Consider the following 21,083-nt stretch of genomic DNA (forward strand, 5'->3'; position numbering starts at 1 on the left):
GGACTGTCACAGCTCAAAGGCAGGGCAAGCAGAGCTCTGCAAGGATCTGCTGCCAGTCTCCAGAGGGTCTCTGCAGCAGGAAGGGGGTGCAGGGGTTCCCATCCACACACACACGCTCTGCTGGCTGTGGTTGGTGCTCCTGCACGGCTCCAGGCAAAGAACAGGAAATCTCCTCTGGTTCCCTCCCCACCCTACTCAGAGGATGAGTTAAAGAAACACCACCGAGCAAAACCATTTCTGAAGACAGATTCCTTTGTATTAGAGTGAGTCCAGGGACCAGCTCAGGCACCCCTCTGCTGCCCAGGGGGGTAAAAAACACCCCCAGAACCAGCCAAAAAAACCCTCTCCAGCTCCGAAAGGGGATGTGAAAAACAAGAGGGCGGAGAACACAGTAAATCAAAAAGTGCTTCCAAGAAAAGCAGCAGGATAAGATCATTCCCAGGCTGAGAGATCTCTGAGTGGCTCCACACCAAGATGGGGTTTTCATCTGCAAACCCCCTGCAAGGGCCTGCAGAGAGCTCCCTCCTCCTGCCTGTGCTCTGGGCAGTGTTTCATTCAGGAGGCAGTTCCCAGGAGGAGTTCCCATCCCCTCCTTCCTGGAGTATCCTGGTTTTCCAGCAGCTCTCAGAAGTAGTCATCCTTCTTGCCAGCAGCTCCCTGCCTTCCCACCTGGTCCTTCTGCTCTTGGGCGAGCTCCAGGTCATCGTTGTCATCCACCTCCCCTCCACGATCCTCCTGGGGGCACAGGGAACAGCCAGGAGGGAAAAAATCAGCAAAAGGCAATTCTGGGAAAGGAGACCCTAAAGCACACCACGCTGTCCCCGACAAGAACTGTTCCACCAAACCAGCCCAGCTTTGGAAACCTGGGAAAACAGGGAAGAAGCCAGCCCTGGGGACACCCTCAGGTGTCACTGGCAGGACACAGAGGTGTTTTAAGCACATTTAATATCCTGGCAGTGCAATGCAGCTTTGACATCCCAGCCTGCTGCCTCTGCTGCATGAGGGGCAGGTGTGGGGAGCTGATATTTCACATCCTCCACGTTTAAAACTGTGTCACCAACCCCACCCAGGCCGTGCAGCAGCCAGCACAGCCTCCAGGGGTGACTTTAGCTCCAACCATCCATGGGAGACACCTGCAAGAGGCCTGGAATGACTCAGGGAAAGGAGACCTGGCACCAGCTCTGCTCTGCCCACCCCGTATTTCCCTTCATTCCCAATCCCTCAGCTCCTCAGCACTCCTGGGGAAACTGCAGAAAAACCCCTCAGGAGCCACTCACAAAGGGCAGGGAGAGAATGAATGAGACTGGAAGAGGATTCATTTCTATCTCTGAAGGTGCCAGGGGGATCCTCTCCAGCTCATGCTTGAAAAACATTGATCTGGCATTGCTGCACTGGCACGGCCTTGATTGCTCCTGTGATTGATTCCTGCAGGGATTCCTCCTGTGATTAATTCCTGCAGGGATTCCTCCTGTGATTCTCCCTAAAATTCCTCCTGTGATTCCCCCTGTGACTGATTCCTCCTGTGATTCCTCCTATGATTCCTCCTATAATTCCTGCTATAATTCCTCCTGTGATTCCTCCTGTAATTCCTCCTGTAATTGCCCCTGTGATTCCTCCTGTGATTGATTCCTCCTGTGATTCCTCCTAAAATTCCTCCTATAATTCCTCCTGTGACTTTTCCTGTGCTTCCTCCTATAATTCCTCCTGTGATTCCCCTGTGATTGATTCCTCCTATAATTCCTCCTATAATTCCTCCTGTGATTTTTCCTGTGATTCCTCCTATAATTCCTCCTATAATTTCCCCTGTGATTGTTCCTGTGATTTCTCCTATAATTCCTCCTGTGATTCCCCCTGTGATTGATTCCTCCTGTAATTCCTCCTATAATTCCTCCTGTGATTTTTCCTGTGATTCCTCTGATAATTCCTCCTGTGATTCCTCCTATAATTTCCCCATGATTTTTCCTGTGATTCCTCCTATAATTCCTCCTGTGATTCCTCCTGTGATTCCCCCTGTGATTGATTCCTCCTGTGATTCCTCCTGTGATTCCTCCTACAATTCCTCCTGTGATTCCTCCTACAATTCCTCCTGTGATTCCTCCTATAATTCCTCCTGTGATTCCTCCTGTAATTCCTCCTGTGATTCCTCCTGTGATTCCTCCTGTGATCTTTCCTGTGATTCCTCCTATAATTCCTCCTGTGATTCCCCCTGTGATTCCTCCTATAATTCCTCCTGTGATCTTTCCTGTGATTCCTCCTACAATTCCTCCTGTGATTCCCCCTGTGATTCCTCTCAGCTGCTGTTTGGGAAGCACCCCACAGCTCAGCTCTGGCTGCAGACAGAAAGGAGGAGGGGACAAAGAGCACGAGGGTGCTCTGCACACCTGGGAAAGGCAGCAGTGGGCTGCAGGTTTGCTCTGGACACCTCACTGAGCAGGCAGAGGCAGAGCTGGGGTCCCTGCTCACCCCTGGCTCCCTGAAAGCTGAGTCCCCCCCAGCTCCTGGCTGCCAACCCCCCCAGGTGACCCCACACCAGAGAGGGAAAGAGGAAGAACCTTGGTGTCGTACAATTTCTTGCTCCTGATCTTCTTGGTAATCCTCCAGTGGGTCTTCCCTGGGCTTGGCAGCTCTGCCAGCATCCTGAAAAACACAGGCAGGCAGGGTCGAGAGTGCCCAGCCTGCTGCCACCCCTGCCAGGGACACAGCTCCTGCCTCAGAGCCCCGGGGCTGGATCAGGAATCAGGGAGAGCAGAGGGACAATCAGACACTCAAACTCCATTTATTTTTTCCATCCAGTCTCTTTTCCCACCTGCTGGCAGCTCCTCTCTCCTGCAGCAGGAGGGCCCCAGGGCTGTTGCCTCTGGAAAACTTTGGGTTATTTAGGGAAGAGCTTTAGGGAGCACAGCACAGCCAGCTCTGAAAGCCAGGTATTTATGGCACTAATTCTTTCCACATTTTCACTAATCTCAAGGAGGAGTTGCTCTGGTGGTGCCAGCACCTCTCTCTTCTTTGATTTCATTGGCCTAGATTTCTTTTTTTTTTCTTTCTTAATCCCACCATTAATCATGATTTTAGAGCCTGACAGAGAAAACACTCCTTTTTTAAAACAAGCAATGCTCAAGCTGCTTGTCAAAACAAATGAACATTTCCCTGATGCAGAGTCTGGCTTCAGGCAGCAAGGAACACTTGGTGAAATAAATGGATTCCATCTGCAAGGAAGCAAACGAGGAGGCAGAGCTCTGACATGCTGCCAGGAGCCTTGGACAGGGCTGCACTGACCAGAACCTGAGCACAGACTCAGATTATTGTCTCTGGTTCTGCTCCCAAGTGCATCAAAGTCCCCTATTCCACATCTCTAGTGGAAGTGCCAGGGGAGGCTTCGAAAGCAGAGAAAATGAGGGCAGAGCAAGCTCTGCTGCACGGCTGAAAGATAATTTCCTAAACTCTGGCACCTTTGCTTTTTCTGCTCCACTCTGCCCCAGAGCTGGCCTTGCACAGCTGATTGTGCTGATAAGAAACACCAGCAGAATGAAAACCAAGAACCAAAAAGCATTACATTTCAAAAACCAAAAAAAGCATTACATTTCAAAACCCAAAAAGCATTACATTTCAAAACCTGTGAAATTTAAATTTCAAGCTCCATTACAACCAGTGGAAGAAAAAAATAGCTTGGTTTTGACCAACCTGCCAAAGAGCTCTCTCCTGCCTGCCACGTCTCGCAGTGGGATTATGGATCCCCCCAGGAATCTGATGTTTCCCTTCCAGAAACTTCCAGAGTCCTTCAGCTCTCTGCCACCCAGCCATCCCCAGCTGGGGATCCCCCCCTGGCCCTGCTGGCTGTCACCTTTGGTGGCTTCTCCTTTGACTCTTCTTTAACACCGGGCTCCTTGAACTTCTCCAGGCCTCCCACCTTCTCCTCAAAGTCGGGTCTCTCCAGCTCAGCCTCCTCAAACTCGTCCTCCCCCTGGTTATTGGGGTCCTGGGCAGGATCTGCAGCATCTTCTGGCATCTGGACAGGAGGAAATTCCCTCAGGAGGCAGCAACCTGCCTTCCCCAGCAAGCCTGGAGCACTTGGACCTCTCCAAGCCTGTTAGTGTTTGTTAAAAACCCCAGAATATCTCTGTGTTATCCCTCCACACCCGAGGAGTTTGGAGTTTACAGAAACTTCTGGGGAATTCTTGACTGACTGGACTCCTATTCCGAGCCAGAGTTGCATCCAGATGAACCAGGGCAGGATGAAAAGATGAAAACTTTTCCCAGCCAGGCTGGGCAGGGCTTGGAGCACCCTGGGACAGTGGGAGGTGGCTGGGGGTGGCAGGAGATGAGATTTGAGGTCCCTTCCAACCCTTGGAGCACCCTGGGACAGTGGGAGGTGGCTGGGGGTGGCAGGAGATGAGATTTGAGGTCCCTTCCGACCCTTGGAGCACCCTGGGGCAGTGGGAGGTGGCTGGGGGTGGGCTGAGATGAGATTTGAGGTCCCTTCCAAGCCTTGGAGGGGTTTGTGGTGCTCTGGTTACTCACCACGGGCTCCTGGGCCACGGGCTCCTTCTGGGAGTGCTGCTCCCTGTCGATGACTCCTGCATCTGCCAGGGACAGGGACAGGGACAGGGACAGTCAGTGGGGTCTCCTCAAAGCCACTGCCACCACCTGGGTGGTTGATCAGAGAAGATGATGGAGGAGATGGAAAGAGAGGAACTCCCCCAGACATCTGTACAATAGTACTGTGTAATAGTGGCCCCTCGGTTAAATTAAGAATTAAGTAAAGGTGATGGGTTAGGAAAACAAAATCAACTTTGTGGCAGCTTTCCATTGGATCAGAATGTTCTATATCGTAACAAGGAGACTTGTGAGGACTGTTGAGCTCTGGCTGACTGCTTTCAAAACGTTAAAATCTCCTTTTAAAATTTAAAATTTGATTTTTGTACACATTTCCAACCACACAGCCTTTGGGGCTGCTGCTGCTCTGTAATAAATTGCTTTTAGCCCGACAGCAGCGGATCCCTTCCCTTCCCGACCACAACAGGCGTTAACAAAGCAAACAGACAAGAAATTCCAATTATTTCCATACCCATCTGCAGCTCCTCCTCGTCCTCCCTGTCCCCCCGTGCTGCTCTCCGGGCGCTGGGGGCCGGGGGGCTGCCCCTCTGCCCGGCCCCGGGGTGGGCACGGGGTGACTGCTGCCCCGGGCGGGCATCGCTGCGGAGCGCGCCCCGCTGCCAGCTGCAAGGAACAGGGAAACGGGAATGGGAATGGGATATGGGAGATGGGAGATGGGAGATGGGGAATGGGAGATGGGAGATGGGATATGGGAGATGGGAGATGGGATATGGGGAATGGAAGATGGGATATGGGAGATGGGGAATGGGATATGGGAGATGGGAGATGGGGAATGGGATATGGGAGATGGGAGATGGGGAATGGGAGATGGGGAATGGGATATGGGGAATGGGATATGGGATATGGGATATGGGATATGGGGAATGGGATATGGGGAATGGGATATGGGATATGGGATATGGGGAATGGGAGATGGGATATGGGAGATGGGAGATGGGATATGGGGAATGGAAGATGGGATATGGGAGATGGGGAATGGGATATGGGATATGGGATATGGGAGATGGGGAATGGGATATGGGGAATGGGGAATGGGATATGGGATATGGGAAATGGGGAATGGGGAATGGGGAATGGGATATGGGAAATGGGGAATGGGATATGGGATATGGGGAATGGGGAATGGGATATGGGGAATGGGAATTTTGTGTCACCAACCAGTAAAAACCCCATTTTCCAAGCAAACCCAAGGAGAAGGATGCTCTTTTTGGGCATCTTCACCCCAAAACTTGAGAATAGAAGAATTTTGTGTCACCAAAACCCCATTTTTCAAGGAAAACCACAATAAAAACAAGAAGGATGATCCTTTTGGGCATCTTCACCCCAAAAGCTGAGAGCAGGAGAATTTTATGTCACAAAACCAGTAGAAACCCCATTTTCCAAGCAAACCCAAGGAGAAGGATGCTCTTTTTGGGCATCTTCACCCCAAAACTCGAGGATAGAAGAATTCTGAGTCACCAACCTGTGTCCTGGCAGCTGTCTGCTCCCCGCTGGGCGCTGGCTGCCCGGCACTGGGGGATTTTCTGCTGGAGAGGTTTGTCCAGGCTCAGCCAGGCCCAGCCCAGGAGCTGGGCTTTCCTCGTGCCTCCTCACCTGGATGTGCATCATCATCCTCACATCCTGCACAGGAGACAGCCCGGGACATCAGGCACCCCAAATCTGGGACAGAAAATGCTTTACTTTCTGTCTTCTTTTCTACTTTTATTTTTAATATAAATATATTTCCTGAACTCTGGCACCTTTCTATTTATATATATGTATATATTTCATATATTTTCTATTTTATGTAGAAGAAATCTGAAGAAATTACCTGGAGAAATCTGCAGCCCTGCCCACCCTGCAGTAGAAGACCCCTCCTCGTGTGCAGCCAAAAGGGAAACATTTAGATCCAGCTTTGGCTGGGAATAATTCAATAATTCCAAAAAGGAATAATTCCAAAAAGGAATTCAGATCCAGCTTTGGCTGGGAATAAGTCAATAATTCCAAAAGGGAATCATTCAGATCCAGCTTTGGCTGGGAATAATTAAATTATTCCAAAAAGGAATAATTCAGATCCAGCTTTGGCTGGGAATAGTTCAGTAATTCCAAAAGGGAATCATTCAGATCCAGCTTTGGTTGTAAATATTTCAATAATTACCATAAGGAATAATTCAGATCCAGCTTTGGCTGGGAATAACTCAATAATTCCAAAAAGGAATCATTCGGATCCAGGTTTGGTTGTGAATAGTTCAATAATTCCAAAAAGGAATAATTCCAAAAAGGAATCATTCAGATCCAGCTTTGGCTGGGAATAATTCAATAATTCCAAAAGGGAATCATTCAGATCCAGTTTGGCTGGGAATAATTCAATAATTCCATAAAGGAATAACTCAGATCCAGCTTTGGCTGGGAATAATTCAATAATTAAAAAAAAAAAAAAAAAAAAGGAATAATTCAGATCCAGCTTTGGTTGTGAATAAGTCAATAATTCCATAAAGGAATAATTCCAAAAAGGAATAATCCCAAAAGGGAATTACTCAGATCCAGCTTTGGCTGGGAATAATTCAATAATTCCAAAAGGGAATCATTCAGATCCAGCTTTGGCTGGGACAGGTGAATCTCCAAGAAAAGAGGAACAAATCCACCCCTAAAATCCCTCTCCCCCATCGGCGTTACTGTAATTCAATCCAGCCCCAGCGCAGTTGGTGTCTGTTTTAGAGATTTGCTGCCCACAGCTCCCTCTCAGGAGGCCAGGGGGCTGCTCTTGTGTAAACTTTGCTCTCTGCTCCTCGTCTCCTTTATCCCCCAGGAGCCTTTTCCCCCCAAAAGCCCCCAAAAGTCCCCAAAAGCCCCCTCAAAGCTCCCCAAAAGTCCCCAAAAGCCCCCCAAAGCCCCCAATAGCCCCCAAAAGCCCCCCCAAAACCCTCAAAAGCCCCCAAAAGTCCCCCAAAAGCCCCCCAAAAGCCCCCAAAGTCCCCCAGAAGCCCCCCAAATGTCCCCAAAACCCCCCAAATCCTCCAAAAGCCTCCCAAAAGTCCCCAAAAGCCCCCCAAAAGTCCCCAAAAGTCCCCCAAAGCCCCCCAAAAGCCCCCCAAATCCCCCAAAAGCCCCCCAAAAGCCCCCCAAAGGCCCCCCAAAAGCCCCCAAAAGCCCCCAAAAGCCCCTCAAAAGCCTCCAACCCCCCCCCCCCAAAAGCCCCCCCAAAAGCCCCCGAAGCACGCACGGGGCTGGGCAGGCTGTGTCCCCCTGGCAGCCGGCTGGCTCCCTGCCCTGCCCCGGGGGGGCTCCAGGGATCCCGGGGGGGCTCCAGCCCGGCCCCGGCCCCAGCGCGGCTCCAGGGACCCGGGGCTGGGGGCGGCTGCGGCCCCGGAAACGCCGAGAGGGACCGGGAATCCTGGAGGGACTGCGGAGCCTGCCGGGGAGAGGAGGAGGAGGAGGAGGAGGAGGGAGAGGGAGAGGGAGAGGGAGAGGGAGAGGGAGGGGAGAGGGAGAGGAAGAGGGAGAGGGAGAGGAAGAGGGAGAGGGAGAGGGAGAGGGAGAGGGAGAGGGAGAGGAAGAGGGAGAGGGAGAGGGAGAGGGAGAGGGAGAGGGAGAGGGAGAGGGAGAGGGAGAGGAAAAGGAAGAGGAAGAGGGAGAGGAAGAGGGAGAGGGAGAGGGAGAGGGAGAGGGAGAGGGAGAGGAAGAGGGAGAGGGAGAGGGAGAGGGAGAGGGAGAGGGAGAGGGAGAGGGAGAGGAAGAGGGAGAGGGAGAGGGAGAGGGAGAGGGAGAGGAAAAGGAAGAGGGAGAGGGAGAGGAAGAGGAAGAGGAAGAGGAAAAGGAAAAGGAAAAGGAAAAGGAAAAGGAAAAGGAAAAGGAAAAGGAAAAGGAAAAGGAAAAGGAGGGGAGGGAGGGAGGGAGGGAGAGGAAAGGAGGGAGGGGAAAAAAGGGAGAAAAAAAAAAAGGAGGAAAAAAGGAGAAAAAAAATTGAGGAAAAATAGGGAGAAAAAAAAGGAGGGAAAAAAAGGAGGGATGAAAAAGGGAGAAAAAAAAGAAAGGGAGGTTAAAAAAGGGAGGAAAAAACGAGGGGAAAAAAGGAGGGGGAAAAAGGGAGGAAAAAAAAGAGGGGAAAAAGGGAGAAAAAAGGGGAGAAAGAAAAGGGAGGGAAAAAAGGGAGAAAAAAAGGGAGAAAAAATGGGAGGATAAAAAGGGGGAGAAAAAAGGGGGGAAGAGGGAGGATAAAGGGAGGGAAAAAGGGGAGGAAGGAAAGGAAGGAAAGGGAGGACAAGAGCAAACTGTGAGCTCTGTGGTTTCAAAGCTCCAGGAGCCTTGCAGAATGTTTATCCCGGGCTTTTCCAGGGAATACCACACCTTCTGCCTCCCTGGCTGCAGCTGGCTGCTGGCTGGCACCAGGGGCTGCTGCCCCTGCCCTCCTCCTCCTCCTCCTCCTCCTCCTCCTCCTCCTCCTCTCCAGCCCGGCATCTTCTGGAGAGCCTCCTTGAGCTGCCGGAACTCCTCCAGCTGGGCCTGAGGGCAGAAGGACACAGAGAAACCTGACACGGGGGGAGACATCTCCTGCTGGGAACGGGATCTGCTATCTAGAGAACAGTTATGATTCACAGAACAGCTATTATTCACAGAATAGTTATTATTTAGAGAACAGTTATTATTTACAGAATAGTTATTATTCACAGAATATTTATTATTTACAGAATATTTATTATTCACAGAATAATTATTATTTAGAGAACAGTTATTATTTACAGAATATTTATTATTTAGAGAACAGTTATTGTTTATAGAATATTTATTATTCACAGAATATTTATTATTTAGAGAATAGTTTTTATTTACAGAATAGTTATTATTTACAGAATATTATTATTCACAGAATATTTATTATTTAGAGAATAGTTATTATTTAGAGAACAGTTATTATTTACAGAATATTTATTATTCACAGAATATTTCTCATTTAGAGAATAGTTATTATTTAGAGAACAGTTATTGTTTACAGAATATTTATTCTTTAGAGAATAGTTATTATTTAGAGAACAGTTATAATTTACAGAATATTTATTATCCACAGGATATCTGCCCGGGTGGTTACCTGGGCACTGAGGAGCTGGGAGTGAACCTCCTGGTGGGCCTTCCTGAGGAGTTTGCTCTCTTCTCTCAGTTTAAGCACTGTGTCTGCAGGAGAAGAAGAAATCTGTTTAAAAAGAGATTTTTTTTCATTGTTTTTTCCAAGTGTGGCATCTCCCTTTCTCACCACGAATTCCTCCTGACCTCCCAGATCTCTCCAGGCCCAGGAATCCCAAACGTGCTCCTCATTCGCCCCAGCACTCCCCTCTCTCCAGGCTCTTTCCCCGCTCCTGCTCTCGCTGTGTTTGCCACGGGACCCAGATAATTTCATTTTTATTTCCCTTCCCCCTTGATTTCTGACCGTGGTGGTGTGAATGACAACATCTGCCTTGTCTCACTCTTCTCACCAGACTGGAAATGGAATAAAAGGTTTTCAAACACCTCCCAGCTGCCCCATCTCTGGGTCAGAAAAGGGTTTAATCCAAGGAATTTTGGGCTCGGTCCTTCCCCATCCTGGTGTTTTCTGTTCCTGGCCCTCACCCTGCAGGTTGGTGACCTCACTGTCCCTCTCCTGCTGCAGCTGGGCCACTTTCTGGCTGTGGCTCTCCAGGCTCTTCCTGTGCTCCAGCTTGAGGCCGTTGTGCTGCAGCTGCAGGTCCAGGAGCTGCTTCTTGACGTCGTCGTGCTGGTTCTGGAGAGAGCAGGAAGGGTCAGGGGGATGCCGTGGGAAGGCTGAGCTGGGACAGAGCTCCAGAACAAAGCAGGGATTTGTTAAAGGATCTCCTCCATGGATCCACCTTGGGCAGCACAAGAGCCCAGCCAGGGCTGCACCCGAGATGAGCCAAAACGGTCCCAAAATGAACCCAAAATGAACCCAAAATGGTCCCAAAATGGTCCCAAGATGAACCCAAGAGGAACCAAAATGGTCCCAAAATGAACCCAAGAGGAACCAAAATGGTCCCAAAATGAACCCAAGATGAGCCAAAATGGCCCCAAAATGAACCCAAGAGGAACCAAAATGTCCCAAAATGAACCCAAGATGAGCCAAAATGGCCCCAAAATGAACCCAAGAGGAACCAAAATGGTCCCAAAATGAACCCAAAATGGTCCCAAAATGAACCCAAGAGGAACCAAAATGGCCCCAAAATGAACCCAAGATGAACCAAAATAGTCCCAAAATGAACCCAAGAGGAACCAAAATGGTCCCAAAATGAACCCAAAATGGTCCCAAAATGAACCCAAGAGGAACCAAAATGGTCCCAAAATGCACGAGCGGGCACGGGGTCTGTCACTTTTAGAAGTTCTTCTCTTCTCAGAGCAGCAAGCTCTCCCGTCCCACCTTCCTCCTGCGGTTCAGACAGCAGGGAGTGTCTCAGGCCTCTCTGTGCATGGCAGAAAGGATCAGGTGAAGGTGAAAAAGGGAACAAGAGCACCCCAAGAGCTGCTCGTGCCCCGATTCGAGCGCAGCTCTGCGCACGGCCGCAGGACAAAGGGGGATCCGTGACCTGGCTGTCGAGCCCACGAGCAGAGGGAGGCCCCAGCTCGTTCCTCCCCTCCCTGCAGCCTCAGGAAGTCCCCGTCAGAACTCCTTGGGCTGCTCAGGGGCTGCCGGGGTCCCTCCTGCAGCCAGAGGTTTTCATCTCCAGCCAAGAGGAAGGAAGGGCTCGTGGGACAGAGCCTGGCCCCGGCAGGAGCCCGGGCGCGGGCAAGGCTCCAGCTGCTGGTTTTGGGCAAAGTCAGGGCCCTGTCAGGGGCTGTGCCAGCCCCAGATGTGACCCAGCCACCCAGGGGTGACAGCAGCGCCCAGGGACAGCCTAGCCACATGTGCTGGTGGCCTCGTGGAACCCTCTGGGGACATTGGGGACCTCCGGCTCAGCTGCCTCTGCTCAGCATGACACGTCCCGTTTCCCAGGTGGTGACAATGACATTCCTGGCAGCAATCCTCCTCCTGAGCAGGCCAGTTCTACTGGGAAACATTTCTGCCCGGGCTCCAGTGACAGAAGTGTTACCCACAGCCTCCTAATGGCTAAAAACTGCTTTTTCTGAGAAAAAAAAATTTTTTTTTTAAATCTCCCACAGTCCCAAGGGCTGGTTTTGTCTTTCAGCAGCTGTAAATGTAGTTTAAAAAAAAAAAAAAAGAGATGGTTGGGGTTGTTTTTGGGTTTTTTTTTTTCCCACTCCTCCAATAAAAGGAAGCAAGGGAAAGAGAGCCAGGAATAAAAAAAAGCTGTGAGTGTCCCCTTGAGAGAAGCAAAGCAGAGCATCCTGCTCAGGCTGCAGTTGCTGTGAAGAGGAATTTTGCTGCTGCAGAGAGTTCCCAGAATCCAGAGTGCTGGAGAAAGCCCAAGAGACAGAACTGTACTTCCTCTCCTCGAGTTGGAATCCAAAAGCCAGGCGGCTGGGGGTGCAGCTCAGCTCAGGAAATCCAGCCCAGTGGTGCTCAGGGCTGCTGGAAGCCAGCCCTCCTTCCCCATCCCAGACTCAGATCAGCATTTCGCTGCCAAGTTGAGGCTGAAAATGTTTTAAAAAACCACCCCCAGCAGCCCCCAGTTGCACTGCTGCAACAAAAGCAAAGTCGAACATCGAGATGTGCTTTGGGTAGAGCAGGTGATAAGCTATAAAATGCTATAAAATGCTGTAAAATGCTATAAAATGCTATAAAATGCTATAAAATGCTATAAGCTGCCCTGCTCTGAGCCTCTCCCATGGACTGGAATGTTTGGGAGGAGCCCAAAGGTGAGCTCCAATGGATAAACCCCATTTTCACACTGAGAGACCCAGAAAAGAACAGCCAAACCCTGGGTGATAAAAGTGCTCAAAGGCTGATGTTGCAGTAAGAAAAAATTATAGAGAAATTATAAATAAAAATGGAAAAATTATAAAGAAAAGCCTCATAAAATGGACTGTGCTGTCATTTCTGCTAAGCCAAGCTAGCATTTTGCAAGATCCCACGTGAAAGCAATCCTGGTGTGAGCAGCTCATCAAGAAACCAATCTATTCCTGGGTAAAAACCAGCTTGCACCTGGATAAACTGTTTTTACACTGGTTTTTTTTGGATAGGAAAATGAAAATTATCTTTCATAAACACCTTTTCCTGCATGTACACACTGGGAGTCTGAGTGCCTGTTATTATGCTATATACTGTATATATTGTGACTATTATTAAACTAATAGTCTAAGACTATTATTATTAGCCTTGTTATTATTGTATTGATTGGTTTTGTATTGATTGTATTGATTAGCCTTGTGTTGATTGGTCCAATATCCAATAAGAACAAGATTAACACAGGATGGACACAGATCTTCATCTGTGGATGATCACAGATCTCCTCAAGTGATGCCTCAGGTTTTAACTCTTCTATTTTCCACATTCTGGGCTGATGCCTCAGGTTTTAGATTTTCTGTTTTCCACATTCTGGGCTGATCCCTCAGGTTTTAACTCTTCTATTTTCCACATTCTGTGCTGCTTCAGTGGGTGGCTCTGGGCTCACAGCAGGGGATGCTGAGCTCTCTGCACAGAGCAGGGACACAAAACAATTCCTGCTCCAGCTGGGCACCAAGGACAAATTATCCAAAGCTCAGCCCAGGAGCACAAACACTGTGGGCTGCACAGAGACAAACAAGCAGGGTGGGACTGCACGGGCTGGAGCTGGACTGGGACAATTCACTCCAAGATGCAAACGGAGCAGAACTTCTAATTTTGTGACCAATCATCCATTTTTTGGGACCATTTTGGCTCATCTTGGGTGCAGCCCTGGCTGGGCTCTTGTGCTGCCCAAGGTGGATCCATGGAGGAGATCCTTTAATAAATCCCTGCTTTATTCTGTAGCTCTGTTCCAGCTCAGCCTTCCCAAGTGCAGAATCCTGGGATCCTCCACCCCTAAAACAGCCCCAAACCTCCCTTACCTTCAGGATCTTGTGCTGGGAGCTGAGGGCCCCATATCTGTTCATGGAGTCTTGCTGGGGAGAGAAAAGATCCAACAGTGCCATTAGATCCAGAAAAACCCAGGGGAGGGAGGAAAACCCCACAGAAGCACCTGCCCAAATTCACCCCCACAGGGAGGGACTGGGGCCAGCCCGCCCTGGGGACCAGCAGAACATGCAAGGCAGGAAAACGTTGAGTTTTTATCTTCCTTTTTGCCAGGGTTGGGATGAAATGTGCGAGCTGGATTTTCTTGTTGGGACTCAGATGTTTATCAGTTCTTATCTCTGTCACAGCAGTGACTCCTGCAGTTCTTCACCAACAAGGCACAAAATGGCCAACTGTCCTTCTACACAAGGCCTTTTAAGGACAAACTGTCCAATTAAGAAATGACACCCCAATTATTTTCACTTTTAACCCAATAACCAGTCACTTGAAGCCTGCAATGGGGGCTTTTTAATCCAATTTCACAAAACCACCCAAACACGAGGAGGAGAAGGAGAAGGAGAAGGAGAAGGTGGAGGAGAAGGAGAAGGAGAAGGAGAAGGAGAAGGAGAAGGAGGAGGAGGAGGAGAAGGAAAAGGAAAAGGAGAAGGAGAAGGAAAAGAAGGAGAAGGAGAAGAAAAAGGTGAAGGAGAAGGACCAGCAGCACCCTAAAACCTCCATCTTGCCCCATATCTATCACTGCATTCTAAACCCCAAACTCTCCATTTCCCACCCCGTGACATCACACCCTTCTATCCCAGCTCCATCATTCCATTCTGGAAGCTTCTCCCAGGTCAGTGCAGTGCTCTCCTGGGGCTCAGTGTCCGGCAGCACAGAGAGTTTAAAATTCTCAGCATCCAGGGCTCCAGCACAGAGGAGTCAGCCAAAGTTCAGCCGCACCACGCACACACAGAGCCTTCCCTGCCTTCACTGGCCTGGTGGCACCAGAAAAAAAACATTTCCCATTGTTCCCCAGGCAGCCTGGGACAAACCACACCTACCTTCTCCTTGTTGAGGGCTTCCTGAGCTTCTAACTTGTACACTAAAAAATCTGGGAAGAGGAGAAAAGGAGGCAGTTCAGCGAGCTGGAGTTTCACAGGGGTCTGGTTTGGATTTTGGAGGGGAGGGAAGAAGGAGCTCAGCGAGGGGCTGACACAAGGCTGCAAAAGTCACCAGGCTGGAATGCAGAGGGGGAGCACTCCGTGCCCCTGGGGAGGTGGGAGTGTTTTCCAGGAGAGCCACCCAAAAAATGCCCTTCCCTTCCCTTCCCTTCCCTTCCCTTCCCTTCCCTTCCCTTCCCTTCCCTTCCCTTCCCTTCCCTTCCCTTCCCTTCCCTTCCCTTCCCTTCCCTTCCCTTCCCTTCCCTTCCCTTCCCTTCCCTTCCCTTCCCTTCCCTTCCCTTCCCTTCCCTTCCCTTCCCTTCCCATCCCATGGATCCCATCCCATCCCATCCCATCCCATCCCATCCCATCCCATTGATCCCATCCATCCCATCCCATATCCCATATCCCATATCCCATATCCCATATCCCATATCCCATATCCCATATCCCATATCCCATATCCCATCCCATCCCAGGGTTCCAGGGCCTTTGGGGACAGCGGGGACTCCCTTGGTGTCCCTGATTGCTCTGGGCACAGCCACACCGGGCCTTGGGGACAGCGGGGACTCCCTTGGTGTCCCTGATCTCTCTGGGCACAGCCACACCGGGCCTTGGGGACAGCGGGGACTCCCTTGGTGTCCCCAGTCTCTCTGGGCACAGCCACACCGGGCCTTGGGGACAGCGGGGACTCCCTTGGTGTCCCCAATCTCTCTGGGCACAGCCACACCGGGCCTTGGGGACAGCGGGGACTCCCTTGGTGTCCCCAATCTCTCTGGGCACAGCCACACCGGGCCTTGGGGACAGCGGGGACTCACCTTCCTTGGTCTTCTTGTGCTCCCCTCTCTCCTTCTGCAGGGAGCGCTCCAGGCGGGAGCGGTGCTCGTACACCACTGGGGCAGAGAGAGCAGAGACACAACTCATTTATCCACTCATCTTCCCCCACAGCTATTTTCCACACCATTAAAAAATAATCTGATTTTTTTCCCACCATTAAAAAAAAATTAGATATTTTTTCTGCCATTAAAAAAATCAGATTTTTTCCCATCTTTAAAAAAAATTGAGATCTTTTTCCCATTATTCCCACGCTCAGCTCCAAGGGCTCCTCGTGCCTGGGATGGGCCAGGGTGAAAGTGAGAATGAAAATGAGAATGAGAGTGAGAGTGAGAATGAAAATGAGAGTGAGAATGAGAATAAAAATGAGAATGAAAATGAAAGTGAAAATGAAAATGAGAATGAAAATGAGAGTGAGAATGAAAATGAAAATGAGAATGTGAATGAAAGTGAAAATGAAAATGAGAGTGAGAATGAAAATGAGAATGAAAATGAAAATAAAAATGAGAATGAGAGTGAGAATGAAAATGAGAATGAGAATGAAAATGAGAATGAAAATGAAAGTGAAAATGAGAATGAATGAAAATGAAAGAATGAGAGTGAGAATGAGAATGAAAATGAGAGAGTGAGAATGAGAATGAAAATGAAACTGAGAATGAAAGTGAAAGCGAAAATAAAAGTGAAAGTGAAGATGAAAATGAGATTGAGAATGAAAATGAGAATGAAATTGAAAATGAGAATGAAAAGGAAAACGAAAATGAGATTGAGAATGAAAATGAAAAGAAAATGAAACTGAAACTGAAACTGAAAGCATTCCCTGATGCTGAAACCCTGGCCAGCCACGAGCCCGGGCGAGCTGTGCTCTCCCTCCAAGGGGTTTGTGCCCCCGGCCAGCTGCACTCAGCCCCTGCTGGGCAGCAAATCCTGCCCCAGGGCCCGCGGGGGAGCCCGGCTGTCTGCTCCCTCACTCTGTCAAAGAGATGGAGACGCTCAGCCCACCCACCCAGACCTTCCCCTGAGCCAAAGTGTCCCCACCGGGCCCGCAGTGGTCCAGTCTGGAAGGATGTGTCCCCCTGTCCCCCTGCAGCTGTCCAAGTGTATCAGGTATTTATTTTTAGCTTTATTTTTAACTTTATTTTTTTAGCTTTATTTTTTAGCTTTATTTTTTAGCTTTATCTTTTAGCTTTATTTTCTTAGCTTTATCTTTTAGCTCTATTTTTAGCTTCATTTTTAGCTTTATTTTTAGCTTTATTTTTAACTTTAATTTTAGCTTTATTTTTAGCTTCATTTTTTAGCTTCATTTTTAACTTTACTTTTAGCTTCATTTTTTTAGCTTTATTTTTTAGCTTTATTTTTTTATCTTTAATTTTAGCTTTATTTTTTATTTTAGCTTCATTTTTTGCCCAGCAGGCTGCTCGGGCGTCACCCTGAGCTTGTCCCCAGCTGGGCGCGCAAAGCGCTCGGGGCACTCCTGGGGCTGGCAAGCCTTGCCCGAGGGAATTGTCAGCCTGAGAGCATCAGCCACTTCCCAGGGGCTTCGGGAGCTCTTTCTGGCTCTCTCCCATCTGATTTTCCTGCAGTCTGATCCCAGGGCAGGGTTTTGGTGTGATGGAGCTCGCCAGCAGCTCCAGCAGCTCCTTCTTCACAGATCCCGACGGGGCCGTGGCTTCAGGGACAGCTCTCCATCACGGGCTGCTCATCCAGAACTTCCCAGCCTCTCCCCAACCCTGTTTGTAACTGAGGTGACCTCCAGGGACCAGAAAATGAAGTTTTAATCTCCCCTGCCTTTCCTACATGTCCCCGAGCCCAAAGTGGGTTTAGCTTCGCACAGGTTAAGCAGCGACTCAGCTCCTGGGGGTGTTCAGGGCCAGGAGTTGGACTTGGATGATCCCAGTGGGTCCCTTCCAGCTCAGGACAGTCCAAAATTCCAGGATTTTTTTGCTCATCTTTGTGCTGAGAGGCAGCCAGAGCTCATCTGAGCGAGCCGGCGGCGCGCGGCTCGGAGGCCGGGGAGCCCTGAACAATTCCCTTCTACAGCAGAGAATGGAGGGGGGCCAGCGGGTAAATCCAGCTGGAACCCAGCCAGGACTCAGCTCTAGGGCACCCAAAGGAGCTGCTGAAACAAGGAAAAGGCAGGGCCAGGTGCAGAAGAGCACACAGGAATTAAAGCCACGCCACAAGTGCAGGGACAGAGCCCCGGGTTTGTCCCCAGAGCCCCGCAGGGACAGCAGCAGAGGCAGATGTGCCAGGCACCCTGCACTGCCAGCATCACTCCCAAAATCATCTCTCCCATCTGCCCCCCTGCCAGGCTTCCCCCAGCAGCCAAACCCAAAAAGAAGCCTTGCCTTTGTTAAAAAGTGTTGGACAAGAGAGTGTCTTCTCAAAATAAAAAAGGGATGCCATGGCAACAGCTGTGTTTAGGAATGGGACTGACAGGGGGTTAGGAATCCCAGCAACAGGCTGCAGCTCTGCAATTCACACGTTTGGGTGGAAAAAAATACGAGCTTGGCTCAGTTGTTGGCCTGTTGTTCCCAAAACTGGGCTTCCCTGAGGCGGCCACTGTCATCCCGTGGAGAAGCAGCCCCTCTGTGCAGGAGGAGCGAGAGGGAGGAGTGCGGGTTCACTTCTGCCCTGCTGATCCCTGCACAGCCCAAACCCGGGTGGGAATCCTGGCTGGGGCTGAGCTGTGGGGGAAGGAAAAATGGGCCCAAACCATGAGGGAACGGCGCTGGAGCTGAGCACACATTCATTAGATGCACTCCCGAGGCTGATTGGGTTTTGTTTGCTGGACAGGAGCGCACACACCCCACACTGCGCAGCAGAACACACAGCCCTGGCCTCCAGCAGCCCTGTGCTCCATTTGCAGCACAGAGCCACCAGGAGAAGGTTTAACCCTAAACGGCTCAAATGTTGAGTCACAGGTCTGCAGAATGCCCTGAAGAATATCCCTGGATGTGCCCACAAAGGTCCTGACAGACACCCTGTATGTGATTTTAGCTGGGGAAGAGCTCCCATGCAAACACCGTGATCTAAACTGACTTTTTAGTGGGGAGAAAAAGGGGTTAAACAATCTCTTGACCTCGAGCAGAACAATTTTTGGCCACACGGATTCATCCTGTGGGCACCCCAGGGCCAGCCTGTCCTCCAGTGCTGCCAACCCCGAGGGAATTCCCAGCAAACCTCACCAGGGGAGCTCAGCAAATCCCTCCAGAGACCCCAAATCCCGTGACAGCTGCTGGAAGCGTGGCCTTGGCACAGCCAGCAAGGCTGGAATGAGAGGCTGGACACTGGAGATGAGAGTTCAGCCGTGGAGTAACCGCGCGTCCCCAGCCTTCCCTGCGGGCTGAAATCCCATTTTCCCACAGCGAGGCATTTATGTAAGGAGGACAAACGAGGGGAGAGAGGGGGAGGAGGAATCCACACGCTGGGTTTGCCTTCCGGTCTCCAGCAGCTCCTGCCAGGGGAGCCAAGTGCTGAGCAGAGGGATCAGAGAAGCCAATTCTTCCTCCTCCTCTTCCTCCTCCTCCTCCTCTTCCCTCTCTTTTTAGGGAGCTAAAAACCTGCAGCATCCATCAGCCCCAAAATGCTGGCACGACTTTTTAAATCCTGGATCAACCTCTCGAGAAAGAGCTGGGTTTTTCAGCGGGACCAAAGAAGCCAATTCTTCCTCCTCCTCTTCCTCCTCTTCCCCCTCTTTTTTAGGGAGCGAAAAACCTGCAGCATCCATCAGCCCCAAAATGCTGGCACGACTTTTTAAATCCTGGATCAACCTCTTGAGAACAAGAGGGATCAGAAAATCCAGTTCTTCCTCCTCCTCTTCCTCTTCCTCCTCTTTTTAAGGGAGCTAAAAATCTGCAGCATCCATCAGCCCCAAAATGCTGGCATGACTTTTTTAGTCCCGGGCTCTTTTTAGTCCGGACCCAACGTCTTGAGAATGAGGTGGGTTTGTCAGCAGGATCAGAAAATCCAATTCTTCCTCCTCCTTCTCCTCCTCTTCCCCCTCTTTTAAGGGAGCTAAAACTCTGCAGCATCCGTCAGCCCCAAAATGCTGGCACGACTTTTTTAGTCCCGGACTTTTTTAGTCCCGGACTTTTTTAGTCCAGACTTTTTTAGTCGGGACCAACCTCTCTGGAACGAGGCGGGTTTATCGCCCTGCAGCGGCCTGTGACAAAACTTCAGGGGAAGATCCCTCCCCTCTCTGCTCACTTCCACACGGGGCAGAGAGGGAGCAGAGCTGCATCTCGGAGCCTGCCCTGCGTTTTTACTGCCTCGCGTTTGGCGTGACAGGAGTTGGATTGGCAGCCAAAGGGAGAAGAAATGGAGTAGACGTGACGCAGCTGAGCTCGCCCATCCAGCCCCGACCCCCCTTTGCCAATTCACACTCAAGGCTGCTCCAGTTCCTGACATCCAAACGGGGGAAGGAAAGAGCACAGCGTCTTTAAAGCCATGATGATGAACGGGGGACCCTGCTTGTGGCGGGGAGGGAGAGAATTTGGGGCAGGGTGTGCACACAGGGACAGCTCCGGAGGGGTCACTCACCTTGGGGCTCCGGGGGGTCACTCATCTCAGGGCTCTGGGGCAGGTCACTCATCTTGGGGCTCCGGAGGGGTCACTCACCTTGGGGCTCAGGAGGGGTCACTCACCTCGGGGCTCTGGGGCAGGTCACTCATCTTGGGGCTCAGGAGGGGTCGCTCATCTTGGGGCTCAGGAGGGGTCACTCATCTTGGGGCTCTGGGGGGTCACTCATCTTGGGGCTCCGGGGGGTCACTCACCTTGGAGCTGGGCTGACAGCGCTTCCTGCTGCTGTTTGTATTTCTGCGCCAGCGCCTCGGCGCTCCGCACCTTCTGCTGCAAGTGGTTGTAGAGGAGCACTCCGGAGGCCAGGCAGGCCAGGGTGAGCAGGCAGAAGGCGGTCTGCAGCAGCCCCTTCTGCCTCCTGGAGCACATCCCGGTGCCCATGGCGGGGCCGGTGCCGCGCAGCCTGGCCGGCGCTGCTAAAGCATCTGGTTCTTTCGGCCCAGCAGCCGCTTTCCTGGCGGATCCCTCGGGAAGATGCGGCCGCAGGCTCGGCTCCGCTCCTGCCGGGCTCTATGCCGGGACATCCGTGTCCGAGCGCAGCCCGAGCATCCTCGGGGGGCGGCCCGGGGGGGCTGCGGGGCGAGGGCAGCGGGCGGAGGGCAGCGAGCAGCAGCAGCAGCCGGAGGAGGAGGAGGAGGAGGAAAACTTTTGCTTCCCATGTGCCGCGGCGGAGAGGGGGGGGCGGGAAGGGGGTACCGCCGCCTTTGGCTCTTCCCACCTCCCCCGCTGGAGCAACCACCGGAAAAAATAACCCGGCGAGAGGAGGAGAAGCCCTTGGGCCCCCTCCGCGCGGCTTCCCCCGCCGGCAGATCCTGGAGGAAGCGGCGGCACCGGGGCCGGGACAGCGGCCAGGAACGCGGCGGCGGCGGCGGCATCCGGGCTGCGGCGGCGGAGGGTCCGCCCTCGGCGGCGGGAGGGGCTGCGGGGACCGGGGGGACCGGGGGGACAGCAGAATGCCGAGCCGGGGCGGGCTGGGAGCCGGCATCACCCCGAGCCCGTGTGTCCCTTCC

The 21,083-nt window shown here is 51.3% G+C and overlaps 1 protein-coding gene across 3 annotated transcripts; it reads right to left on the minus strand.

Moving 5' to 3' along the window:
• Positions 1 to 234: 234 nt before the first annotated feature.
• On the minus strand, positions 235 to 20,964 carry LOC119710691 (Golgi integral membrane protein 4-like). Of its 3 annotated transcripts, none has more exons than XM_038160064.1 (14): positions 20,268 to 20,964; positions 15,480 to 15,554; positions 14,563 to 14,612; positions 13,561 to 13,614; positions 10,195 to 10,345; positions 9,680 to 9,762; positions 8,941 to 9,096; positions 7,817 to 8,005; positions 6,077 to 6,234; positions 5,066 to 5,217; positions 4,519 to 4,580; positions 3,842 to 4,006; positions 2,553 to 2,637; positions 235 to 735 (listed from the first exon to the last, which is right to left on the minus strand). In XM_038160064.1, exons 1-14 carry the CDS (start codon positions 20,452 to 20,454, stop codon positions 710 to 712), a joined length of 1,593 nt encoding a protein of 530 aa, XP_038015992.1. In that variant the 5' UTR covers positions 20,455 to 20,964; the 3' UTR covers positions 235 to 709. The 3 variants fall into 3 exon arrangements, with proteins under 3 accessions (XP_038015992.1, XP_038015990.1, XP_038015991.1); XM_038160062.1 differs by having other exon boundaries at positions 2,566 to 2,637; positions 20,268 to 20,960; XM_038160063.1 differs by having other exon boundaries at positions 2,566 to 2,637; positions 4,519 to 4,574; positions 20,268 to 20,959.
• Positions 20,965 to 21,083: the final 119 nt, after the last annotated feature.

This window comes from Motacilla alba, chromosome 21, assembly GCF_015832195.1.
Source record: "Motacilla alba alba isolate MOTALB_02 chromosome 21, Motacilla_alba_V1.0_pri, whole genome shotgun sequence".
NCBI classification, from domain to species: domain Eukaryota; kingdom Metazoa; phylum Chordata; class Aves; order Passeriformes; family Motacillidae; genus Motacilla; species Motacilla alba.

Bases quoted from the DNA above. Each gene is read 5' to 3' on its own strand.
- LOC119710691 (XM_038160062.1), bottom strand. From the start codon at position 20,454: ATGGGCACCGGGATGTGCTCCAGGAGGCAGAAGGGGCTGCTGCAGACC. The intron at 8,006-8,940 runs GTGTGGTATTCC...TCTCCCCGGCAG, and splicing joins TGCAGCCAGGGAGGCAGAAG to GCTCCGCAGTCCCTCCAGGA. The intron at 5,218-6,076 runs GTTGGTGACTCA...TGTTCCTTGCAG, and splicing joins AGACAGCTGCCAGGACACAG to CTGGCAGCGGGGCGCGCTCC.